The sequence below is a fragment of the Megalobrama amblycephala genome, linkage group LG17, assembly GCF_018812025.1.
Source record: "Megalobrama amblycephala isolate DHTTF-2021 linkage group LG17, ASM1881202v1, whole genome shotgun sequence".
In the NCBI taxonomy this organism is placed as follows: domain Eukaryota; kingdom Metazoa; phylum Chordata; class Actinopteri; order Cypriniformes; family Xenocyprididae; genus Megalobrama; species Megalobrama amblycephala.
The window spans coordinates 2,603,849-2,626,422 of record NC_063060.1 but is presented as its reverse complement, the minus strand read 5'-3'; the positions used below and the strand labels follow the sequence as shown (position 1 = coordinate 2,626,422).

At 35.1% G+C, this 22,574-nt stretch overlaps 2 protein-coding genes across 2 annotated transcripts in view; both read left to right on the top strand.

Annotated features, from left to right (window-relative positions):
* The first annotated feature begins 104 nt into the window (after positions 1 to 104).
* On the top strand, positions 105 to 7,845 carry LOC125251306 (lipoprotein lipase). Its single transcript, XM_048164294.1, has 10 exons — positions 105 to 315; positions 814 to 989; positions 1,230 to 1,409; positions 2,664 to 2,772; positions 2,941 to 3,174; positions 4,347 to 4,589; positions 4,797 to 4,917; positions 5,095 to 5,271; positions 6,646 to 6,753; positions 6,843 to 7,845. Exons 1-10 carry the CDS (start codon positions 225 to 227, stop codon positions 6,988 to 6,990), a joined length of 1,587 nt encoding a protein of 528 aa, XP_048020251.1. The 5' UTR covers positions 105 to 224; the 3' UTR covers positions 6,991 to 7,845.
* A 7,669-nt stretch (positions 7,846 to 15,514) lies between these two features.
* Positions 15,515 to 22,574, top strand: part of ap1m1 (adaptor related protein complex 1 subunit mu 1) — a 28,804-nt gene continuing 21,744 nt past the window's right edge. The window contains exons 1-7 of the mRNA XM_048163359.1: positions 15,515 to 15,744; positions 16,977 to 17,133; positions 17,800 to 17,867; positions 18,086 to 18,216; positions 19,104 to 19,251; positions 21,826 to 21,952; positions 22,406 to 22,548. Of these exons, the coding sequence (XP_048019316.1) occupies positions 15,703 to 15,744; positions 16,977 to 17,133; positions 17,800 to 17,867; positions 18,086 to 18,216; positions 19,104 to 19,251; positions 21,826 to 21,952; positions 22,406 to 22,548 (816 nt within the window). The 5' untranslated portion in view covers positions 15,515 to 15,702. The remainder of the gene's footprint in view (positions 15,745 to 16,976; positions 17,134 to 17,799; positions 17,868 to 18,085; positions 18,217 to 19,103; positions 19,252 to 21,825; positions 21,953 to 22,405; positions 22,549 to 22,574) is intronic.

Below are 22,574 nucleotides of genomic sequence, written 5' to 3'. Positions count from 1 at the left end.
AGCCTCACTTTGAGCATGTTGGCCACGCCCCCCTCCCACTTTCACCCAATGGCTGAAGAGTGTGAAAAAACACGCATTGTTTGGTATAAATGCCGTGAGCAGCAGCAGGTTCACAGTAAATAACACACGGACGACCCGCTGTGCTCTCTATACTGGGATCTTTAACTTACCATTATTTATTTATTGTGTACTGTAAAATTAAAATTAGTGATTTATTCTGTACTATGGGAAAAGAAAGTTTCTGGCTGCTGGTATTGGGATTTTCTCTTATTGCGAGCGAACCAATTTCCAGCTCTACTGAAGAAGTGTTTACTAGTAAGTATTGGAAATAAGGTAGATACTACTATTTACATTCGTGTTTAATTTGAATTTTACTTTTACTTAAATTTTACTTATTTATTTATTAGCAAAAAGAATGTGTTGCAAGTAACTGTAGTTAGATGAACCTTAATCTTAAACAGCATGTGGAAGTGACTTAGGCACAGGTCCGAGATCAGTGTGTTTCTATTTCTCATGGTCTGCTTAATCTGGTCATTGTATATACCCTGATTCTGGATCAGTGTGTTCACAATACACATTGTTCCTTAGCAGCTGTTCAGAGAATAATGGCTTACAAGCCCCAGTAAGCATAGCAAAGCCAAAAGCGGTGAGGAAAAACAAAACTGTTTTGGTGGGATGAGGAAATAACTTTTGGAGAGACCCATCCTCCTCTGCCTATAATGCCTATAATATAGAGCAAAATTAACTTCTGAATGTTTGTAATTAGAGTCACATGCTAAATGATGATAAATGCATGGATATTGATTGTTTCAGGTAACTCCACTGAGCAGACAGTGGACTACAGTGACATCCAGTCCAAGTTCTCCATCAGGAGCACAGAATTCCCTGACGAGGATCTTTGCTACCTTGTCCCAGGACAACGGGACTCTATTTTGGACTGCAACTTCAAAAATGATTCCCAAACCTTCCTTATTATCCATGGATGGTCGGTGAGTCACTGATGCCATTTTGTCAGATGGAAAACACGTGCAGATAGTCTGTTTTCAGTTGCATTTTGTCCTTGTAACTTTTTTTTTTAAAGTTTTTTTAAGTTTTTAGTTTTTTTTTTAACTTTTTTTCACTCCTCTTCTTTTTTTTTCCCTATAAATTCAATGCATCTTATGTTACTACATTTACCTTGCTATATTACTACGTTGAATAAGCACACACATGTTGAATGTCACCTGTAGGTTGCAGGTCTGTTTGAGAGCTGGGTCTATAAGCTTGTGACGGCTCTGTTTGATCGTGAACCCAGTGCCAATGTCATTGTTGTGGACTGGCTGGATCGGGCCAACAAACACTACCCCAAATCAGCAGAAAACACCGGACTGGTGGGGGCAGACGTGGCCAAGTTTGTTAACTGGTTGGAGGTATGCAGAGAAACAAGCTGTTAGCATTGGTGTATTACAGTCAGCTGAATGTGACCCTACAGCACTGCTGTTGCTCTGGGGCTGTAGTGTTTGTCTGAGCAAATCTTACTAAAAGCATTTCCAGATCAAAAAACTTAAATAACAGATAAAGTCAGTCTGTCCGTCCATCCGTCCCATCCAATCCAATCCAATCCAATCCATTCATCCTTTCATCCATCCATTCAATCCAATCATCCATCCCTCCCTCCCATCTCATCCCATCCATCCATCCATCCATCATATCCATCCATCCATCCATCCCCATCCATCATCCCAATCCCATCCCAACCCTCCATCCAACCATCCATCCATCCATCCATCATCCCATCCCATCCCATCCTATCCCATCCCATCCCATCCCATCCATCCATCCATCCATCCATCCATCATCCCAGTCTAATCCCATACCTCAGTCCATCCCATTCCATTCCAGTCCCATCCAACCATCCATCCATCCAAATCCAATCTAATCTAATCTATCCATCATCCCAATCCCATCCATCCTATCCAATCCATCCATCCATCTATCATCCCAATCCAATCCACACCTCCATCCCATCCCATTCCAAACCAATCCCATACATCCATCATCCCATCCCTCCATCCATCCATCCCTCCATCCTTCCAGCATCCATCCATCCATCCAAATCCAATCCATCCACCCATCCATCCCAATCCAATCCATTCCATCCTATCCTATCCTATCCTATCCTATCCTATCCTATCCATCCATCCGTCCATCCATCCATCCCAATCCAATCCCATCCCATCCCATCCCATCCCATCCCATCCATCCATCCATCCCATCCCATCCCATCCCATCCCATCCATCCTAATCCAATCCCATCCCATCCCATCCCATCCATCCATCTACCCTAATCCAGTCCCTTCCCATCCATCCTATCCCATCCATCCTATCCATCCATCCCAATCCAATCCAATCCAATCCATCCATCCATCCATCCAATCCCAGTCCAATCCAATCCAATCCAATCCAAATCCAATCCAATCCACCCATCATCTCAATCCCATCCATCATTAAAATGATTTCACTCGGATATATGTCACAACAGTGAAGCAAAGATGATTGCAACTTCCACTTCATGTCGACTTTAAGCAAACTATAATTTCTCATTTTTTGGAGTCTCATTGTTCACATGTTGTTTACAGGCTTCATGAGATTAAATGTGATTGTTTGTGTGTGTTGTTGTAAAGGAGTTGGACTATCCGCTGGAGAAAGTGCATCTTCTCGGCTACAGTCTCGGTGCACATGTGGCAGGCGTCGCAGGAAACCTCACCAACAACAAAGTCAACAGAATCACAGGTGGGCAGCCCTTCATTTAACAGTGCATCTGCTCAACTCAAACTCTTTTTCTGTCCCAGAAGGTTTTTTTGTCAGATGTTTGTATTCTTAGTAAAATCTAAATAGACATGAATGAGTCATACAGTAAAGTATAGAGCTATAATTTTCAGTTTTCTGATGGTTTTGCAGGTCTCGACCCAGCGGGCCCCAGCTTTGAGAATGCCGACAGTCTGAGGCGTCTGTCACCTGATGATGCCTCCTTTGTGGACGTCCTGCACACAAACACCAGAGGCTCGCCCGATCTCAGCATCGGCATCCAGAGACCCGTGGGTCACGTGGACATCTACCCCAACGGTGGAACCTTCCAGCCCGGCTGCAGCATCCAGAACACCATGAAGCTCATCGCCACCTACGGCATTTACAGTATGTTTGAGTATTACAGTGTTTGCTTAGTATTATTATAGGATCTATTAATATTTTGATTTAGCTTTATTTTAATATTTTCAGTTTTCATTTTAGTTTAGGTTTAAGATTTTTTTTTTTGTTGTGGTGCTTTTGTCATTTTATTTTTTTAGCTTCAATTTAGATTTATTTCCGTTTTAGTAATTTTAATACTTCAACTTCAACTTATTCCAGTTAGTTGACAAGGCCATGTTTCTAATTTTAGTTTAAGTTTTTTAAATTTTAAGTTTTCCATCTAATATTTTATTTTATTTGAGCTTTTTTTAAATTACCAAAATTGATTTTTAATAGTTTTAGTTAAAAATAACAACACTGTTAGTAAAATACTAACTCTATTAAAATCTGTTTGCATTCGTCATTTATATTATTTTTTAATATTTCTGTATAGCTTTGATTTATATTTATTTCAGTTTTAGAAATGTTACACTGTTAGTAAAATGCTCACTCTATTAATCTATGTGATTTTTGACATTTTTATTATTTTTTTATATTTCTATTTAGTTTTGATATATTTATTTCAGATTTAGTAATTTTCATTTCAGTTTATATTATTTTTTTTATTTCAACTTATTTCAAGTTTTTCAAGTTTTATTTTAATGCTATTAAAATAAATTTTATAAATTTCATTTTTATTTTTATTTTTTATATTTCTTTTTAGCCAACATTTCTTACTTTCTAATAATTTTTTGTAAGTTTAATTTTTATTCTATTTGGTTACACTTTATTTTAAGGCGATGTAGTTACATTGTACTTACTTAAATAAGTACTGAGTAATATTAATTAACTACATGTATACTTACTAAATAGTTAGGGTTTGGTTTAGCATTAGTTACTTGTAATTATGCATAATGTACTGTTATTACTATAGTAAGTACATGTAGTAATGTGCAACTACATTACCTTAAAATAAAGTGTTACCTTTTATTTCATTACTGAAAATGATTTTTAATGGTTTAAGTTTTCAGTTAACAATAACAACACAGTTAGTAAAACGCTTACTCTGTTCAAATCAATGCGTGTGTACAGTAAACAGTAAGACAGTAAGCCGTTATGTACCGTCAGCTTAAACCACCCTCATCCCGTGTTTTTTCTCTAAACATTTGACCTCTCACCTCCCCCTTGACCTTTGTCAGACATGGACCAGATTGTCAAATGCTCCCATGAGCGCTCCATTCACCTGTTCATCGACTCGCTGGTGAACTGGGCGTACCAGAGCTGGGCGTACCGCTGCGGCTCCAAAGACGCCTTCAACAAGGGCCTGTGTCTGAGCTGTCGCAAGAACCGCTGCAACAAACTCGGCTACAACGTCAACAAGATCCGCAGCAGCAGGAGCGCAAAAATGTACCTCAAAACCCGGGACATGATGCCATTTAAGGGTGAGCGACCACCTACAAACCTACAAAAGATTTTGTAAGCATATTGCGTAGTTGGAGTCGATTGATCTATTTGTGATAACGTAATGAAACATGCCAACATCATTTTTGGTCATACAAAGAAATTATGAACAGGTGAAGAGCACCCGAGGGTCAAACTTATGAAATGATTCTGGTGTTTTTATATTCATCTCTCTCGTTCTCTTGCAGTGTTTCATTACCAGATTAAGCTGCATCTTTTCAGCGACAAAAACGTGACTTTACTGGAGCAGCCAATGAAAGTGTCTCTGTTCGGGACGACCGATGAAAAGGATGATATCTCTGTCATTGTGTGAGTTTAATAAGTTTACTAATTCAGTGGCCCCAAAATTATTTGGAGACTGACGCCACACTTAAAAATGTCTGAAATGATACAAAATATCAAAACAATTTTAAATAAAGTTAAACATGGCTGTTAAACAGGGACACTAAAATATGATCATATGTCCTGTCTTTTGCACCCATGCAGGCCCAGCCTGATCACCAACAGCACCATCTCCTTCCTGGTGACATCTGACAGGGACATCGGAGAGCTGCTGATGCTGAACATCCATTGGGAGAAAGACTCGTATCTTTACGGCTTCTTCAGCACCAATCAGTTCATGATTCGCAGAATGAGGATTAAATCTGGAGAAACACAGTCCAAGTGAGTCATTTCAGGCTTGTAGAGCCACTATATAGACCACATACTGTCCAAAACAAGTGTTTTTTTTGGTTGGATTTTTTTTTTTTTTTTAATTTAGCAAGGATGCATTAAATTGATCAAAAGTGACATTTATAATGTTACAAAAGATTTGTATTTCAAATAAATGCAGTTCTTTTGAACGTTCTGTTTATCAAAGAATCCTGAAGCATCAAATCAGCATATTAGAATGATTTCTGAAGGATCATGTGACACTGAAGACTGGAGTAATGATGCTGAAAATTCAGCTTTGATCACAGGAATAAATTACATTTTAAAATACATTACAATTGAAAATAGTTATTTTAAAATTGTAATAATATTTCACAATATTACAGTTTTTTCTGTATTTTTAATCAAATAAATGCAGCCTTGGTGAGCAGAAGAGACTTTAATAAGAGACAAAAACATTAAAAAAATCGTACTGACCACGTTTGAATGGTATTGTATATACAGTAGTGGCCAAAAGTGATGTATTTATTTTTAACGACCCTATAAATTTGATTAAACCATCAAAATTTTGGAAAATATTATATTTATATATATATGAAGACTTCAGATGCAAAAGCCTCTAAGTGCCGTCTGAAATTTTCTTCTAAAATAAGCATTTTTATCAAGCTCATATGTTTAGGTTCAGTAATTTCACTTTAATGTCAATTAATAGGTCCTTTTCATTGCCATTAATGTGAAATAACTGAACATAAACATACAATCTTGATAAAAATACTCATTTTAGAAGAAAATTTCAGACGGCACTTAGAGGCTTTTGCACCTGAAGTCTTCATATATATATATATATATATATATATATATATATATATATATATATATATATATATATATATATATATATATGGTTTGTTTTTACCTTAAATGTAAGGGAAAACCAAACCACTAAAGTTGGTTAAGGTATTTATTTGCCAAAATTATTTGGCAAAAAAGGCTACAGGTTTCATTTTACTAACTATAGAAAAGGGGAAAAAAGCATACACTGACTTCAATATTATCAGTAATTAATTAGTAATTAATATTTGGTTGAGTCTCTCTTGTTTTTTCATGTGTTCATAATTTCTTTGTTTGACAGCCTGGCCAAAAATGATGTCGGCACAATTTGGCATGTTTCACTGCGTTATTATCACAAATAAAACAGTCGACTCCAAGCACAACTATGCAATATGCTTACAAAATCTTTTACAATTTTGTAATAATACTTGAATAGAGGGTGAAGGTGTCATCTCATAACTGCAAAACATACAGTGGTTATTGTAGTGAAAATAAGACAAAAACTGATGATTAATAATTGAAAATAAATTATAATTTTTTTCTTTTGTTATGCAGGGTAATATTCAGACCCAAAGCAGGAGAATTTGGTTCTCTCATTCAGGGTGGAGACCCTGTTGTGTTCGTGAAGTCCACTGAATCCCCTCAGAGCAGGAGAGAGGAGAGGTAAAGCCAGCTTCACGTTCACTGAAAATTAGATATCAGGCCTTCATATACAAAACTTTCTGTCTCTCTTTCCATTTCTGGATTTTCAGGAAGCACAGACTGAAACATCACGGAAGCTTCTTCAAACAGGGCGTCAATGAAGCAGTCGCAGATATGAGTAAAGAACCAGCGTCACTTCATGATGAATCGACAGAGGTCGTGACAGAAACCATCACAAAACCACACACAACTTCATGAGGTCAAGGAGAGAATTAAAGGGGCTTTATGTAGAATTCAGAAACCCTTGCTATTAGCGACACCGGTGGCCGTTAAGTGAACTGCAGCCAGCAATTTACTGCGTGTTCTCACACTTTTGCATACGTAATGCAATGGTGAAGTTCTTTTTCAGTCTTTGCTTAGAAGTAAAAAGAAGTACCTTTGCAGTGATATACGAACATCCAGATGCCGAGATGAATATGTAAATATGTGCTGCTCGCCGCTTTCCTCTAAATAAGAAAATAAACACAACAAAAATGACAGCGGTGAGAAAACAGCAGTTAAGAAGACATCTGATCATAACGATGAATCATAACAGCTCTGCAATTCACCGCCATCATGTCGACAGATGAGGTTACACTGTTATGATAGTTGATTATATAGTATAATGAGGCTATAGACAATTTATATCTGACTATATGAGACTAATAATCCCTTTTCTTTGCATGACACATTGACATTATAGCTCTTTCGGCATTATCCTGAACATTGTATTCATTTCATGTGTCATTGAACAGAAGAAAGGCTCTCGGGAGCATAAATGACACATCTTTTTGATTTTCCCGGCAAAAACGTCCCGAGTCCTTTATATAAAAATCAGTCTACAGGCTTTGAACCTAGGAAGTCAGGAAAGGTCTCTTTTTTCTTTTTTTTTTTTTTTAAGTTTTGTTACAAACTGTTCACACATTGGCAATAAAAAAGTGATTAATACATAAATTTTTACATATAGCCCCTTTAAAATGTTTTGTGATTTTATTTATGCTATTTGCACCAGATTTATCTAAAAATACTAATTTGATGAGAATGTAGGCTTGTGAATTTCACATCACAATTAATCCCAAAATCAAAAGAAAAGAAAAAACTACATATACATGGATAAAGATAATATAAAAAATCTTGCATATAAAATTCTAAATGCTGTTCTAAATTCTAAATTCTAGATGATTCACATTACTGTTATACAGTAATTTTACTTATATTTTATTATTTACATCAGCATAAATGAAGAGCATAAAATAATGACAATTAAGCATAAAAAAGTCCCAATGTTCCTAAAAATAGGTTTCAGTGCAAAAAATACAATTTCCTTCCTTTGATTTTGGGGGAAAATAGCAGTAGAAAAAATAGATTTTCACCCAAACATAGATGATGTTTAATTTTTGGCCTGTAGACATATTGTGTGCTAAAGAATATTTATCTTTAGATTTAGTAGAATAGATTTTGTAAACATAAAACACAAGTCAAGATCAAAATGACTAAAAATGAACTGAAGCGAAGCGGTTTATGCACATTCATTAGCTGTAGATGAACAATATCATCAGTGATCTGTACAGCTATACCTCACTCTGATGAAATCAATACAATTTAACATTCCAGTCAGGGATATAAAATTGCCTTTTAATATATTTTCTCATCAACATATCAATGCAATTTGTATATTTTGGTGAATACCTTTGGTTATATTTATGTTTTCCTTTTATGTTTTTAGTGGAGGGTTCAGTCAGTTAGTCCAGACAATAATTACTAGATTTAACCTGGCATATCATCTACAAACTTTATAGGAAAATGTTCAAAGATATACAGTACAGTCCAAAAGTTTGGAACCACTAAGATTTTTAATGTTTTTAAAAGAAGTTTCGTCTGCTCACCAAGGCTACATTTATTTAATTAAAAATACAGTAAAAAACAGTAATATTGTGAAATATTATTACAATTTAAAATAACTATGTACTATTTAAATATATTTGACAAAGTAATTTATTCCTGTGATGCAAAGCTGAATTTTCAGCATCGTTACTCCAGTCTTCAGTGTCACATGATCCTTCAGAAATCATTCTAATATGCTGATCTGCTGCTCAATAAACATTTATGATTATTTTCAATGTTGAAAACAGTTGTGTACTTTTTTTTTCAGGATTCCTTGATGAATAGAAAGTTCAAAAGAACAGCATTTATCTGAAATACAAAGCTTCTGTAGCATTATACACTACCGTTCAAAAGTTTGGGGTCAGTAAGAATTTTTATTTTTATTTTTTTGAAAAGAAATTAAAGAAATGAATACTTTTATTCAGCAAGGATGCATTAAATCAATCAAAAGTGGCAGTAAAGACATTTATAATGTTACAAAAGATTAGATTTCAGATAAACACTGTTCTTTTGAACTTTCTATTCATCAAATAATCCTGAAAAAAAATATTGTACACAAATATTTTGTACAATTGTACACATTAAATGTTTCTTGAGCAGCAGATCAGCATATTAGAATGATTTCTGAAGGATCATGTGACACTGAAGACTGGAGTAATGATGCTGAAAATTCAGCTTTGATCACAGAAATAAATTACTTTGTGAAATATATTCAAATAGAAAACAGTTATTTTAAATTGTAATAATATTTCACAATATTACTGTTTTTTACTGTATTTTTAATTAAACAAATGTAGCCTTGGTGAGCAGACGAAACTTCTTTTAAAAACATTAAAAATCTTAGTGGTTCCAAACTTTTGGACTGTACTGTATTTATTGTGCACAAACTGAAACGAAATCTCTAGGAACACACAGGTCCACATTTGTTCATTGGTCTACTAACAAATGACTTGCTGAAAGCATCTTGTGTATTTATATATGTCATGATCACGCCGGGCTCTCACTCACACTCACCAGAGACTACATTTCCCATCATCCTCCCTGGCACTCAATCACACAAACCTTACATTCATCGGACACACTATCAGTCATCATCTGAAGCTACAGACCTCTCACCTGTTTGATGGTCCTGTTCACCATCAACACTAAACCAGTTTCCTCGTCCAAGTCAATCTTCAGTCAACTACAAACTCACGAGCACCTCAAGCCGTTCATCAGTCTTCCCTTGTTTTGTGTGTGTGTGTGTGTGTGTGTGTGTGTGTGTGTGTGTGTGCTCTCCACCGAGAGCAAAAGACTCAAAATTAGCAATAATGTCTATTCTCTCCCTCAACAATCTGCAATATTATTACTTACCTGGTCAATGATTGTGTTCCTGTTAATAAACACCTTGTTTGAGCTTTACCTTGTTTGCTGGTCTTTATGGAGAGTTTTGTTTTTGTCCAGTTTTCTCAGAAGACGATGTGTGTGTGTGTGTGTGTGTGTGTGTGTGTGTGTGTGTGTGTGTGTGTGTGTGGTTCAGGTATTTGCTATATGTTACGAGGACAAAATGTCATTTTTTTGGTCCTTATGAGGAAAACAACTTATAAATCATGGTGTTTTTTGAAAATGTAAAAAAGTTTTCTGTGACGAGTAGGTTTAGGTTTAGAATATACAGTTTGTATAGTATAAGAATCATTATGACTGTGGAAAGTCCCCATAAAACATGGAAACCCAATGTACGTGTGTGTGTGTGTGTGTGTGTGTGTGTGTGTGTGTGTGTGTGTGTGTGTGTGTGTGTGTGTGTGTGTGTGTGTGTGTGCGTGCGTGCACATACAGTAGAGGGGTAAAGTAAGAATGCAAGGTATTGCATATCCATCATATCTAAACATACTGTACAGCAGTGGAGTTGCTGACATGCCATACGGCAGTAAACAGTGTGAGATTTTACTAGATGAAGCTGGAAAGAAAAGTCATGAATGACATTTGGATTATTTCTCCTCCACATGAGTTCATTTAGATATCTGGTGTTCTAATAATGAACACATAATAACGTTCTCATAATGTTAGCACAAAAACATTATTTACACCATTAATGGAACTTTTTTCTGAAACATTCAAGAATTTTCAGAAAAGTAACGTTTCCATAATGTTTGAACAATCATCAAATGCAATGTTCCCTTTCATATAACCAATAAAAACGTGCACGTTCAGGGAACATTCAAAAAACATTTTTACAACTTAATGAGAACGTTAGTTCTACTTAATGTTCTTTTGTTAGCTGGAAGTCTGAAGTCAGAGATCTCAATAATGAACTCAAACATTTCTCATCACATGATCCAAACTGCTGTTCACATTCATTTTACAGCTCTATATACTCTTACTGGATGACATACCGGATGCTATATGGCATCAATGTCTTATTTTAATGAGCAAATGACAATTTAGCTGTTGTATCTGTGCCATAATATAACAAGCCATCCAGCTTTGTTTTTATCATTGATAAATCTGTCATGTAAAATGTGATCAATCTAATAAAGCATGTAAAAAACATCACACAATGCAATAATGTCTTTAGCAGTTTGATTTCATCATGTTATCAGAGGTCACCATCTCTGCAGTTGGATGTAACTGGAGGTACAAGCAGAACTAGTTTATTTGGCACCTGCTAGTGTTTTACCTGATCACTGTTGATAGTTTATAGTAAAAAGCCCACCTTCAGCTCTTCAGTGTCTTCTGTGAAATATTTGCTGATTTTTATATAGTAAACATAAGAACTACTTTTATATTGTTAGTAATATTAGTAATAACTTCAGTTATTTTTTAGAAAAATCAAATGTGAGTATCAAATATGATCATCAGGCTTTTGTGGAAGGTTTATTTGTTCATCTCTCAATCATCATTGTATTAAATTACATTATTAAAACTACAGAGCTTTGATCCTAAACTAAGCATTTAAATATAGACATATTATTGGCAGATATAGAGTGACTGATATTTATATGCATTTTATGTCAGTATTTTGTCATGGTATACTGTTATAAGATATAATTTATTTACATTATTATCAGAATTTTATCTTACATTGTGGCCATATAAAAATCAGCATCTGAACTAAATTGCATAGTTTTGCTCAGTTTGTGTCTCTGAATAAAATTAAAGTGTTTTTCCTCCTCGAGTTTGAGCTTCATATTCTCACTAAATCATGGTATATGAGCCATAAAAGTGTGATACTCAACAAAAACACATATGCAAACTTATTTTCTGACTATTATTTCACCTGTCAGGCTTTACAGGGTTAACAAACATAGTTCAGGAGCAGTGTGCAACTTGAGAGTCTGTCAGATGATTTTGACTGGCGCACTTTCACATAACGTGCAAGAAGGTTCACGCAAACGCAAGGTGATATTTTGAATATGTGTCTAATTTTAGTGCAAAGGCCGTTCAGACGATGCAGCACAGTCCGCTGCTCATAAATCATCACAGGCTCTTTCCAAAACCTGCTGTCCTAAAAAAAAGTCACCAAAAAATCAACCTCTCATTCATTTATTCAATGCAAAACAATACATAGAATGCATATATATTGGGTGAAACAGAGCAAAAACTACTAATTTTTGTGATACTGATATTAGAAAAATGAACATTTGTTCAGTGATTTGCATGTCTGTTCTTTGTAGACACACAGAGTTCACGGGACTGAGGTCTCAGTATTAGGAAACCAGGACAGAACAGCAATAACTCACACCACGAGTCTGGAAACAAGTGAAGAGGTTAAAGAAGACAGAGAGACAAAGAGAGACTGTGAACAATGTTATGTCCTCTGATGGATGTCATGTGTCTCTGTCCTCCTGTTGGTGATTGGTCAGATGAAGGGGTGTTGGTGTGACCCACAGTACACTCTGAAAATAAAGGTTCTTTATTACGCTTTCATGAAGAACCTTTAACATCCGTGGAACCCATTATAAGGTTCATTATAAAGTGGAAAAATATTCTTCAAATTATTCAAATGTTCTTAAAGTCACCATGAAATCAAAATGGGCAATTTTTAATTTTTATGGAATATTGCAGTATTATCATTATTTTTGGTTAAATTCATGTTCCTCTTAATCTTGAATCAGAATATCTTCTCCTCCCTCGTGCAACATCTCTTCTCTTATTGTGATGATGAGGGCGGGGCAACCTGTCACTCACATGAGATCCACCAATAGAAAACCACAACAATCCAATCAATTCCTCATACTAAATCAAGCCCCGCCCTACATTTGTTCTTGTTTGAGAAGCCGCTGTTGTGATAAATTGAGGCTGAAATCGGGTCTCAATTAGGACCCCATGCGATCCCATTAGTTGCGTCCCAAATGACACAATATGTACTTATGCACTATGTACTCATCCATTTAGTGTGTGAATTGTATAAGGTTATTTTGTCATTTAACATTTTGTCATTGTGTTAAACTAAGTGTTAAATGACCAAGATACTTAAAAAAAATCAATGATGTTCAATTATTCACTTATTATTATTTATTAATTAAGTTAATCAAGTGTAAGAAATTGCATTCAGTTGGCACTAATTTGTTTTCTTACGCATTCTGCAAAAAATGTTGTTCTTGCTTAGAGTTGTAGTCTTGTTTCTAGTCAAAATATCTTAAAGTTCTTAAATCAAGAAGCATTTTCTTGACAAGTAAAAATTATTTTCTTGTTTTTAGGAAAAATAAGTCAGAATTAAGTGAGTTTTTCCTAAAAACAAGCAAAATAATCTGCCAATGGGGTAAGCAAAATAATCTTATTTCAAACCAAAAATAAGGTATATAAACTTGTTTTCAGTTTGGATTAAGATTATTTTGCTTACCCCACTGGCAGATTATTTTGCTTGTTTTAAGAAAAAACTCACTTAATTTTGACTTATTTTTCCTAAAAACTAGAAAATAATTTTTACTTGTCTAGAAAATGCTTCTTGATCTAAGAATTATTAGATATTTGGACTGGAAGCAAGACAAAAAATCTAAATAAGAACAGCATTTTTTACAGCTAGCTATATGCACATTTTAAAAGAATATCATTCGTATATACTTAGGATAGTCATTAAAGCTACAATATGTAGATTTTTCACTGATAGGGACCTATTCAAAACAAAGGCGTAGCTTGATGACGCCAAGTTTGAGCATGGAATCTTAGGACATGTGGTCTCCATCTCAACGGACGGTGCAAAAGAATAGGGATTGGACTCGAGAAGAAATCATGTTCATGGATGCGATTATTAACGTTACTGTAGTATGAAGCAGAGCAGGAGCGAGTGTTGTGGAGCTGAACGAGGAGCTGGAGCGATTGATCAACACACGCCTCACGAGCAGCGGGACTTTTATTATGACACAGTCGCCGGCGCCGCTTCCGCTTTTCCGGTCATGAGTATTCGGTAACGCAGCTCTGTTTATCATATTAGATACATTTGAGAGTGTTGAAATGGTGTTATAACGTTACTCTGTGCGTTCGCTCGGCGGCTGCTGTGAGACACTGTTACACACTGCAGTAAGATAGATCGATTTTACAATATCATATTAAATGCTGGATGTCTTGTGTTGATAAATGGCATGCAATTAATTTTAAAACGTATTGTATGATGGAGAAAATGCTGTATTACTGTTACTAAAAATAAAGCTGCATCTGATTATGCTATGTTAGCTACTTGACAAAATAGTGTTTTTCTCTGAGGCATGGTAAAGCATGGTACTCACAAAAAATCAAGAAAATTAGAATTAAACAATAAGACTAAACGTGTTGAGCTATATAACAATATTTAGTTTTCTGTCTATAAATATATAAAAGCAGTTGTTCCCTTGCCTATTAAAACGTAATATATTAAAGTGTCTTTGGTGTTTCCATGGTTTCTACAAAATAAAACCGGAAACCGAGGGTAACGCGGGTATGACGCAATTGACAGGCGACTCCTCACATGTCCCGGAGCCTTGGCTAAAATTGCAATTTTTTCATGATTTACAAATAGTTGGAAACATTTGGGATATTGTTAGTACTCAAGTGAACAAAATATACAACACTGGCCTAGTGGTTTTTGGATATTTTACTGCAAAAATCTGACATATTGCACCTTTAACCAGTCAATGTTGCATCAAATAGCCTAATAGAAAATCATTGCAACAGAATTTGAAGAACATTGCTGGGTTTGAGCAAAGATTTCACCAGTCCTGACTTTCACTGGCAGTACATTACATTGTTCGCCATGGCCACTTTTTTTAAGAAGCGATTTCACATTTTTATGTCTCTCTTGAGGGACATGCTCCTCTCAACCCTTATACACAGTAAAAGTGGCATCTGCATCTCAAGGGTAAAATGTGCCTGTGGACCTGCGTGTCTCATAAATAAACGTCTGACGTCAGAGACGCTCTGAACAATGGCATGCAGAACATATGGATACACGTATGGCCTAAATTCTAAATGCACGTGACGTGTTACTGTTGACATGGGATAAAGCTGGAATGAAATACAAATATTAGATGAAAAACTGTTAAATTAAAATGTTGCCTTGGAATTAACTGAAATAAGTTTCAGTTAAAAATATAAAAATAAATTAAATATAAATAAGGTCATTTTAAATAATAAGAAGCAAGAAAAAATTACTAAAAATCAAACTTGAAATAAAAAAAATGCTAATTCAATATATGACCAAGTCAGAAACACTGCAAAAAAAAAAAGAATATTATACTTTAAAAATAAAATACTTGGATTATCGCTTAGTCTCAAGCGACACCTAGTGGAAAGACTTTTAATGGCTGTATGAAGTACAAACACACCCATTTCACACCCTTCACACAGATGTCGACCCCTCTAGTGAAACTGCAGTTCTCTCATTCATCCAGTGCGGCAGGTGGCGCTACAGTCTCACGCTCCCACCACAGCAGCGCCCGGTTCCTCAAAATCTCTCTCATCCGCAATTTGGTGATGTTTGAGATTCTTTGAGCTTCTAAAACCGATGACAGCTCTTTATTAAACTAACAAATGTCCCAGAAGTGAGCGGGCTTCTGTAGATCAACGATAAAAGCGGTCAAGGAAGGCGCAAACATGTCGGCCAGCGCTGTTTATGTGTTAGATCTGAAGGGGAAGGTAAGATAACGGTTCACTAGCACTGAAGGCTAAAGCTAATCCACATCAAACATGAACCTGAGGGATTTAAATAGAGTTATTCTCAGTTAAAATCAATAAACGCGTTTCTCCTGGTCTGGAAGATAAGATTCTGATGTATTAGTTCACGAGAAAGAGATTAAAATAATTACATTTAAATTCACTCTTGAAACAGCTGCTTATTAACGAATATATTTTTGATATAGTGACTCATTCAAAAGTCAATTATTAAAAAGCAGTTATTTGACTCTATCCTTATTCTGTAGTTTATTTATCGTGCTTTAGTTTGGTTAATAAGATATAATTCATCTGTCACTTTTGTAAAGCATTTTGAGTTAACATATGCTTGAAATATGCTTTATAAATGCAGTTTATTTTTGTTTTTGTTTTTTCATTCTTGTTTGCGGCTCTAATAAATGCACTTTTTTTTGCTGGTACAATGATTTTTGCCATGGTAATTGCAAAGTACATTAAATAATACTATAGTATTTCCTTGCTACAATGTTCATGTAATGTAAAAAAACACACAAAAAAACTATGTATATGTATGTATGTGAGTAAAGACAGACGTTAATGTCACTGAAAAATATACCAAAATGGTTATACCTTATTTATATGTATTTATATATATATATATATATATATATATATATATATATATATATATATATACACACACTCACACACACACACACACACACACACACACATATTTATTTTTCAGTGACATTAACATCTGTCTTTACATGAAAATTGTTAGTGGATTAAATTTGACATGTGAATATACAAATCAAACAGCATAAGATATTTGAAAATATTTCATTTTTCAGCTGATGAAGAGATCTAATTACACATTCAAGCTTTCCTTAAATTATATTTTATTTACAGTCTTTCAAAGTCATTACCTTCATCTGACACTATAATCTGAATATGTTTAAATTGCAAGTATAGTAAAGAAATTGCTGTATAGTGGAAATGGTGTTACGCAATGTAATTGCAAAGTACATGAAGTAATACTGTAGTATTACCCAAATGCTATATACTAGTCAGATCGTTTAATCTGGTAAGATGCTCGTTACTGTAGTGTATCTGGTCTGTTAGCAGCCCGTATTCAGAAAATATCTCCGTCTCAGTAGAAGAAAATCAGCAAATATTGGAAATGACTCTTTGACGAAAGTCGGTGAATTTAATTTGCTGTGTGTGTGTCTGTTCAGGTCCTGATCTGCCGTAATTACCGCGGTGATGTGGACATGTCCGAGATCGAGCATTTTATGACCCTACTGATGGATAAAGAGGAGGAGGGCACGCTGTCGCCCATCCTGGCTCACGGTGGAGTTCGTTTCATGTGGATTAAACACAACAACCTGTACCGTATCCTTCCACACTGAAAACCTGCAGACTGCCTGTTGGGCTGCTTTACTATTGAATGTAATAGAGTTAACAGTAGAGTTCAAAAAGTTAAAGATAAAGCATTGCGTGTGAAATAATGAAGTCAGTCTTCATGCACTCTTAAACTAATATATTTGAATCTGAATATTTCACCATAAACTTCTATTATTATTATTCTAAATACATATTATAGTCGATGACTTGTCAATAGTTTTATGTTGTACCATTATATGTGTATGATTACATGATTTGCATTGCATTTGCGACTAAAAATAGATGTGTGAACCATAAAATATATGTGCGAATAAAAAAAGGCCTCGCGAGTCCTTAAGTCAAAATTGTAATGTTTAATGAAATTTAAAATCATCATGAAATCACAAATGGCAATTCTTATTTTTTTTTATGGAATATTGCAGTTTTTCTAATATCTCAATATTTACCAGAAAAATGTGTGATTTTTGCCGAAATCAAGCCGCCCTATTAACTAGTTATTTAATTCATAATTATGACACAGATAGTTCCATCTTTTAAATCTGGATCACTGGATGAGCCACAATGTGCAAATTATAAAACTGTTACAAAATAGTCATTTTATTGTTTAATCGTCTCTTGTAATCATGTTTTGTCTCTTAACCTGCTGACAAACAGTTGTTGCAACATCCAAAAAGAATGCTTGCGTCTCCCTGGTTTTCTCCTTCCTCTACAAAATTGTTCAGGTACGTCATATGTGAATTGTACATTTCTCTTTTGGCATTAAAGTGATTTCTGTGTCAGTTTGGGCCAGTAGATTGTGGAATTAGCACAAGGGGGCGCTATAACCTCTGTTAATCAGCCAAGCCGACACTGAGAATAATCTCAAAATCCACTTGTTGCATACTACATTTCATGATCACTTGCTTTATTCTAACTGGTATTTGATGTGTCTGTTTTTCAGGTTTTCTCTGAATACTTTAAGGAGCTGGAGGAGGAGAGTATCAGAGATAACTTTGTCATTATCTACGAGCTGCTGGATGAACTCATGGACTTCGGATACCCTCAAACTACTGACAGCAAGATCCTTCAGGAGTGAGTTTGGGTTTGAGTTTCTTTTGAACCATTAAAGGAATAGCAACTCAAAACTAACAGTTTTGTCACTAACTGCTCGCCCTCAACCCAAATGACTGACACTCAATGCAAAGTTTATATAATCATTAAAGTGCCTCTATTATTCTATTTTTAAAGGCTCTTAATTTTGTTTTGGAGTCTCCTACAATAGATTTACATGCAAAAACACTTTCATTTTCTCTTAATACATACATTGCAGCATCCGCTCTTTTCAGTGTCTGAAACGATTCGATCAATGTTTCAGTCTTTCTAAACCCCGCCTTTCTGAGAGCCTGCTCTGCTCTGATTGGTCAGATGGCCCAGTCTGGTCAGATACAAAACGCCTATTAGCATATCTGAATTTCAGCTCTTCCTCAGCTGATACACAGCAATACGAAGAGTAACGATGGTGAGAAAACAGCGTCTTCTTGACATGAACAACACAAACCAAACTCTTCCAGTCTCAGCTGCACTGTTTGAGGGCGGGGCAAAGGAGACGCTGTTCTTGGGCAGCCAATGGAGACCATAGGTTGGCATTATGCAAATTTGTTATGAAACTATGTATTACTGCAGTTTCAGGCAGTTCAGAATTGCTTGTTTCTTTTGGGAATCAGTAACTCTATTTATCTGCTCTTTGATCTTTGAAACTTTACATTCTTTTACATTCACAAACCGCTATATGTGAAATGTAATATCTGAAAGGGGCACTTTCAAAAGTTGTATTTCAAGAGAGATAATATATTATGTGTCTCAATACTGAAATAATTCCATGTCTTTCTCTGATCCAGCAGATGTCACTCAGTCATATCATTTTGCAGAAATTTCCAGCCGTGTGTTTATGTTGCCCATGTCATTGTGTCAATACACAGATACATCACGCAGGAAGGTCACAAGTTGGACACAGGAGCTCCGCGGCCCCCTGCGACTGTAACCAACGCCGTCTCCTGGAGGTCAGAGGGCATCAAGTACAGGAAAAACGAGGTTTTCCTGGACGTCATCGAGTCTGTCAACCTCCTGGTATGTTTTTCGAAACACCTCGTTTCTTTAATGTCTCTAGACGTGCTCAAAATAAATACAGGAATCCATCATGACAAACAGGACGCAGTAACAGCCATGACATTGTGCTTCGGCTGTGTAAAATTATGTACCTGCTGTTTTTGTAACACTTTTTAGCAGGATCAAAATAACGTGTTGAAAGCAGTCCAGGTCAAGAGCTCAAAGAAGTCATAAATTGAGAAATCATATTTTTCTTGATCTTTTGACATGTAAGAGGTCATTGTACTATAAAAATATCTTGTAAGTTTCAGAACTCAAAACTTCCTTGTTAGTCCAAAAACAGATTTTATTGAATCCGAGCTCGGTAAACGACCCGTTTCAGATAAGGGCTGCACAACGATTAATCACGATTAATCGTTTGCAAAATAAAAGTCTGTGTTTACGTAATATATTTGTGTGTTCTGTGTATATTAATTATGTATATATAAATACATGCACATACATGTCTATATTTAAGAAAAAATATATTTATATATAAAATACTTATATTTATATGTAATATAAAATATATATAAATATGTATATTTATTTATACATGTATATATTTCTTAAATTTATACATGTATGTGCATGTATTTATATATACATAATTAGGGCCCTATGAAATCCGTTTTATTTTTTCCCAAAAAAATAAAAAAACTGGATTCCGTTTTTTTCCATGTTTTATTTATTTTTTTACTCCATTTTAATGGTTAAATTAAATTTTAGTAATCAAAAAGCATGTCTAATTAATTGAAATAATGAATCTTGTCCAATTTACCAACAATTTAATAAAAGTTTAACTATGATAAACGTTTTATTCTTTCCCCTCAAATTTTATTTTTACTAAATTCTATTTTCTGGATTCCATTTTAATGGTTTAATTCCATTTTAATAATCAAAAAGCATGTCTAATTAATTGAATTCTTAAAAACAACAATATTTATTAATTAAATATATTTTTATGAATTTGTTTTTTTTTTTCAGATGTGTATTTAAATTTTTCTGGCAATCAAATGAACGCATACCATTTAATTTATCTTTTAATCATGAAATTAAACTTTTTTTGTCAAACAATGCTGCACAACAGAGGTTTACTGTTAAAATTAAAACATGGAAGAAACACTGATATTATTGTTTAAAAATATATTTTAATAATAAATTGTTAAATTAATTTATTTAAATTCTACTGTACAACAGTAATATGTTTCTGTCAAGTTAAATCAAACTTTTATTTTGACGGTTTGCCTAGAGTTTTGAGTTTCTCTGTTTTTATGACGGTAGTTTTCTCAAACGAAGCGGTTAAATGCTGATGAAGTGACTTTCGGAGCAGCTCTGGAGATGAATTTGTGCGTTCATATAGTGAGGCGACAGAGGACGAAAACACAGCGAGCGTCGCATGTGCTTCAGTGTGCGTGCGCCCCCGCGCGAGTGTGCGTGAGGCGGTGTGAGGCGGTGTGAGGTGGTGTGAGGTAAATGAAACTGCGCTTCCCATTCATTCATTTCAGAGTCACACAGGCATGCAGGATTCATGTTTAAATAGTCTTTTTGCAGTTTAATATTCACAGACACTAGTCTATATCGCGATTTAATTTAAGTGTACTGACCTGCTTTTAATTCATTCATCAAAAATTTGACAAATTCCGTGACATTCCGCGTTATATAGTAAATTCCGTTTTTATGAATGGATTCCGTGATCGCGGAAATTATAGGGCCCTACATAATTATTATACACAGAACACACACATATATTACGTAGCAATCGTTGTGCAGCCCTATTTCAGATTTTGTCACAATATGACATAATAGTGTGACGATAGATCAGATCAAGGCCTACTTCTACATCATCACATCTTTGGCCCCGCCCACTGGCGCGTTAGTAAGATGCGAGGAAGAGAGATCAGAATAACTGGACCAAAAATAGCATTACCTTCCAAAGGATCCTAATGCTAGGAATATGGTTATTTATTTTCAACTATGTGAATGTCTCAGTAGAGCATTATATGATTGTTCGGTATATTTTCACTGTGGATTATTTGGTAAATCAGTCACAGTTTTGACGCAGGCTTTGCAAACCACTTTTACTGTAAAATATGGACCCAACAGTAATGTTCCACAAGTAATACTTATTTCAAATGCAAAGATGTTAGCCAATCACAGCAGTGTGTGTTTACACTAGTCTTAGAGCAGACGTGTTCAAATCAGAGGGATAAAATTGGGGTATAAAATGGCCTTTTTGTAAATTGTGACTATTTTTGACTTAAAAATCATATTAACATTGTAAGTACTCCCCAGGAAACATTATAAAATTAAAACTAACTACTAACTGTTATGAAAATTTAGATAAAACATTTTTTGTGCCATATTTCTTTTTGCAATGATGCTCTCGCTATGCTATTTTTTTGTCTTATATTGAATAAATGTTTAGTAGTTTTCAGTAGGTTTGTGGAACTACAATATAGTTGATCTTTTTATTTAGTTTATTTATTGATTTATTTATTTTGATTGGTCTGACTGTTTGACACTGCTGACTCATGGGTCCTGATCTTTCTCCAGGTCAGCGCGAACGGTAACGTTCTTCGCAGTGAGATCGTTGGCTCCATTAAGATGAGAGTGTTCCTCTCAGGAATGCCGGAGCTGCGTTTGGGTCTGAACGACAAGGTTCTGTTCGAGAACACTGGCCGTGAGTCCATTTCCTCAATTTTCTTTCTTTATATGGATGATAAAAGACCTCATACAATCCGAACTGGATTTTGTGGTTTTTATTCCATGTGTATTTGCTCTGAGACCTCTATATGCTAGCGTACCCCTGAAATCCAACAAAATATCTCTCCTGATATTACCACCTGCTTATGAATTGGGATAGGATAAATCATGGCTTTACCAGACTGTGATCTAAACTAAAGTAAAAATGACAAGCCTTTGATATCTGTTCTTTGACACTTTTTACATCCTAAATATTCAACTGTACTCACTTTATCTTTCGTCAGTGTAGGTATCTATATACTGAAAAAGTGTTAAACTTAAAAAACCCCATAAAGTCAATTAATAAGCTTCAGAAACAGAGATTTACTGTGAATTCTACAGCTGAGGTGTGTGTTTTAGTCAGATGTTCAATCGTCCCTCTCTTCTTCAGGTGGTAAGAGTAAATCCGTGGAGTTGGAGGATGTGAAGTTTCATCAATGTGTGCGTTTGTCTCGATTTGAGAACGATCGCACAATCTCCTTCATTCCTCCGGATGGAGAGTTTGAGCTGATGTCCTATCGCCTCAACACGCATGTGAGAGTCTGAACTCATTCATACTT

Coding starts and splice junctions, on each gene's coding strand:
- LOC125251306 (XM_048164294.1), top strand. CDS start 225: ATGGGAAAAGAAAGTTTCTGGCTGCTGGTATTGGGATTTTCTCTTATT. Junction 316..813: donor TACTGAAGAAGTGTTTACTA/GTAAGTATTGGA, acceptor TGATTGTTTCAG/GTAACTCCACTGAGCAGACA. Junction 1,410..2,663: donor AGTTTGTTAACTGGTTGGAG/GTATGCAGAGAA, acceptor GTTGTTGTAAAG/GAGTTGGACTATCCGCTGGA.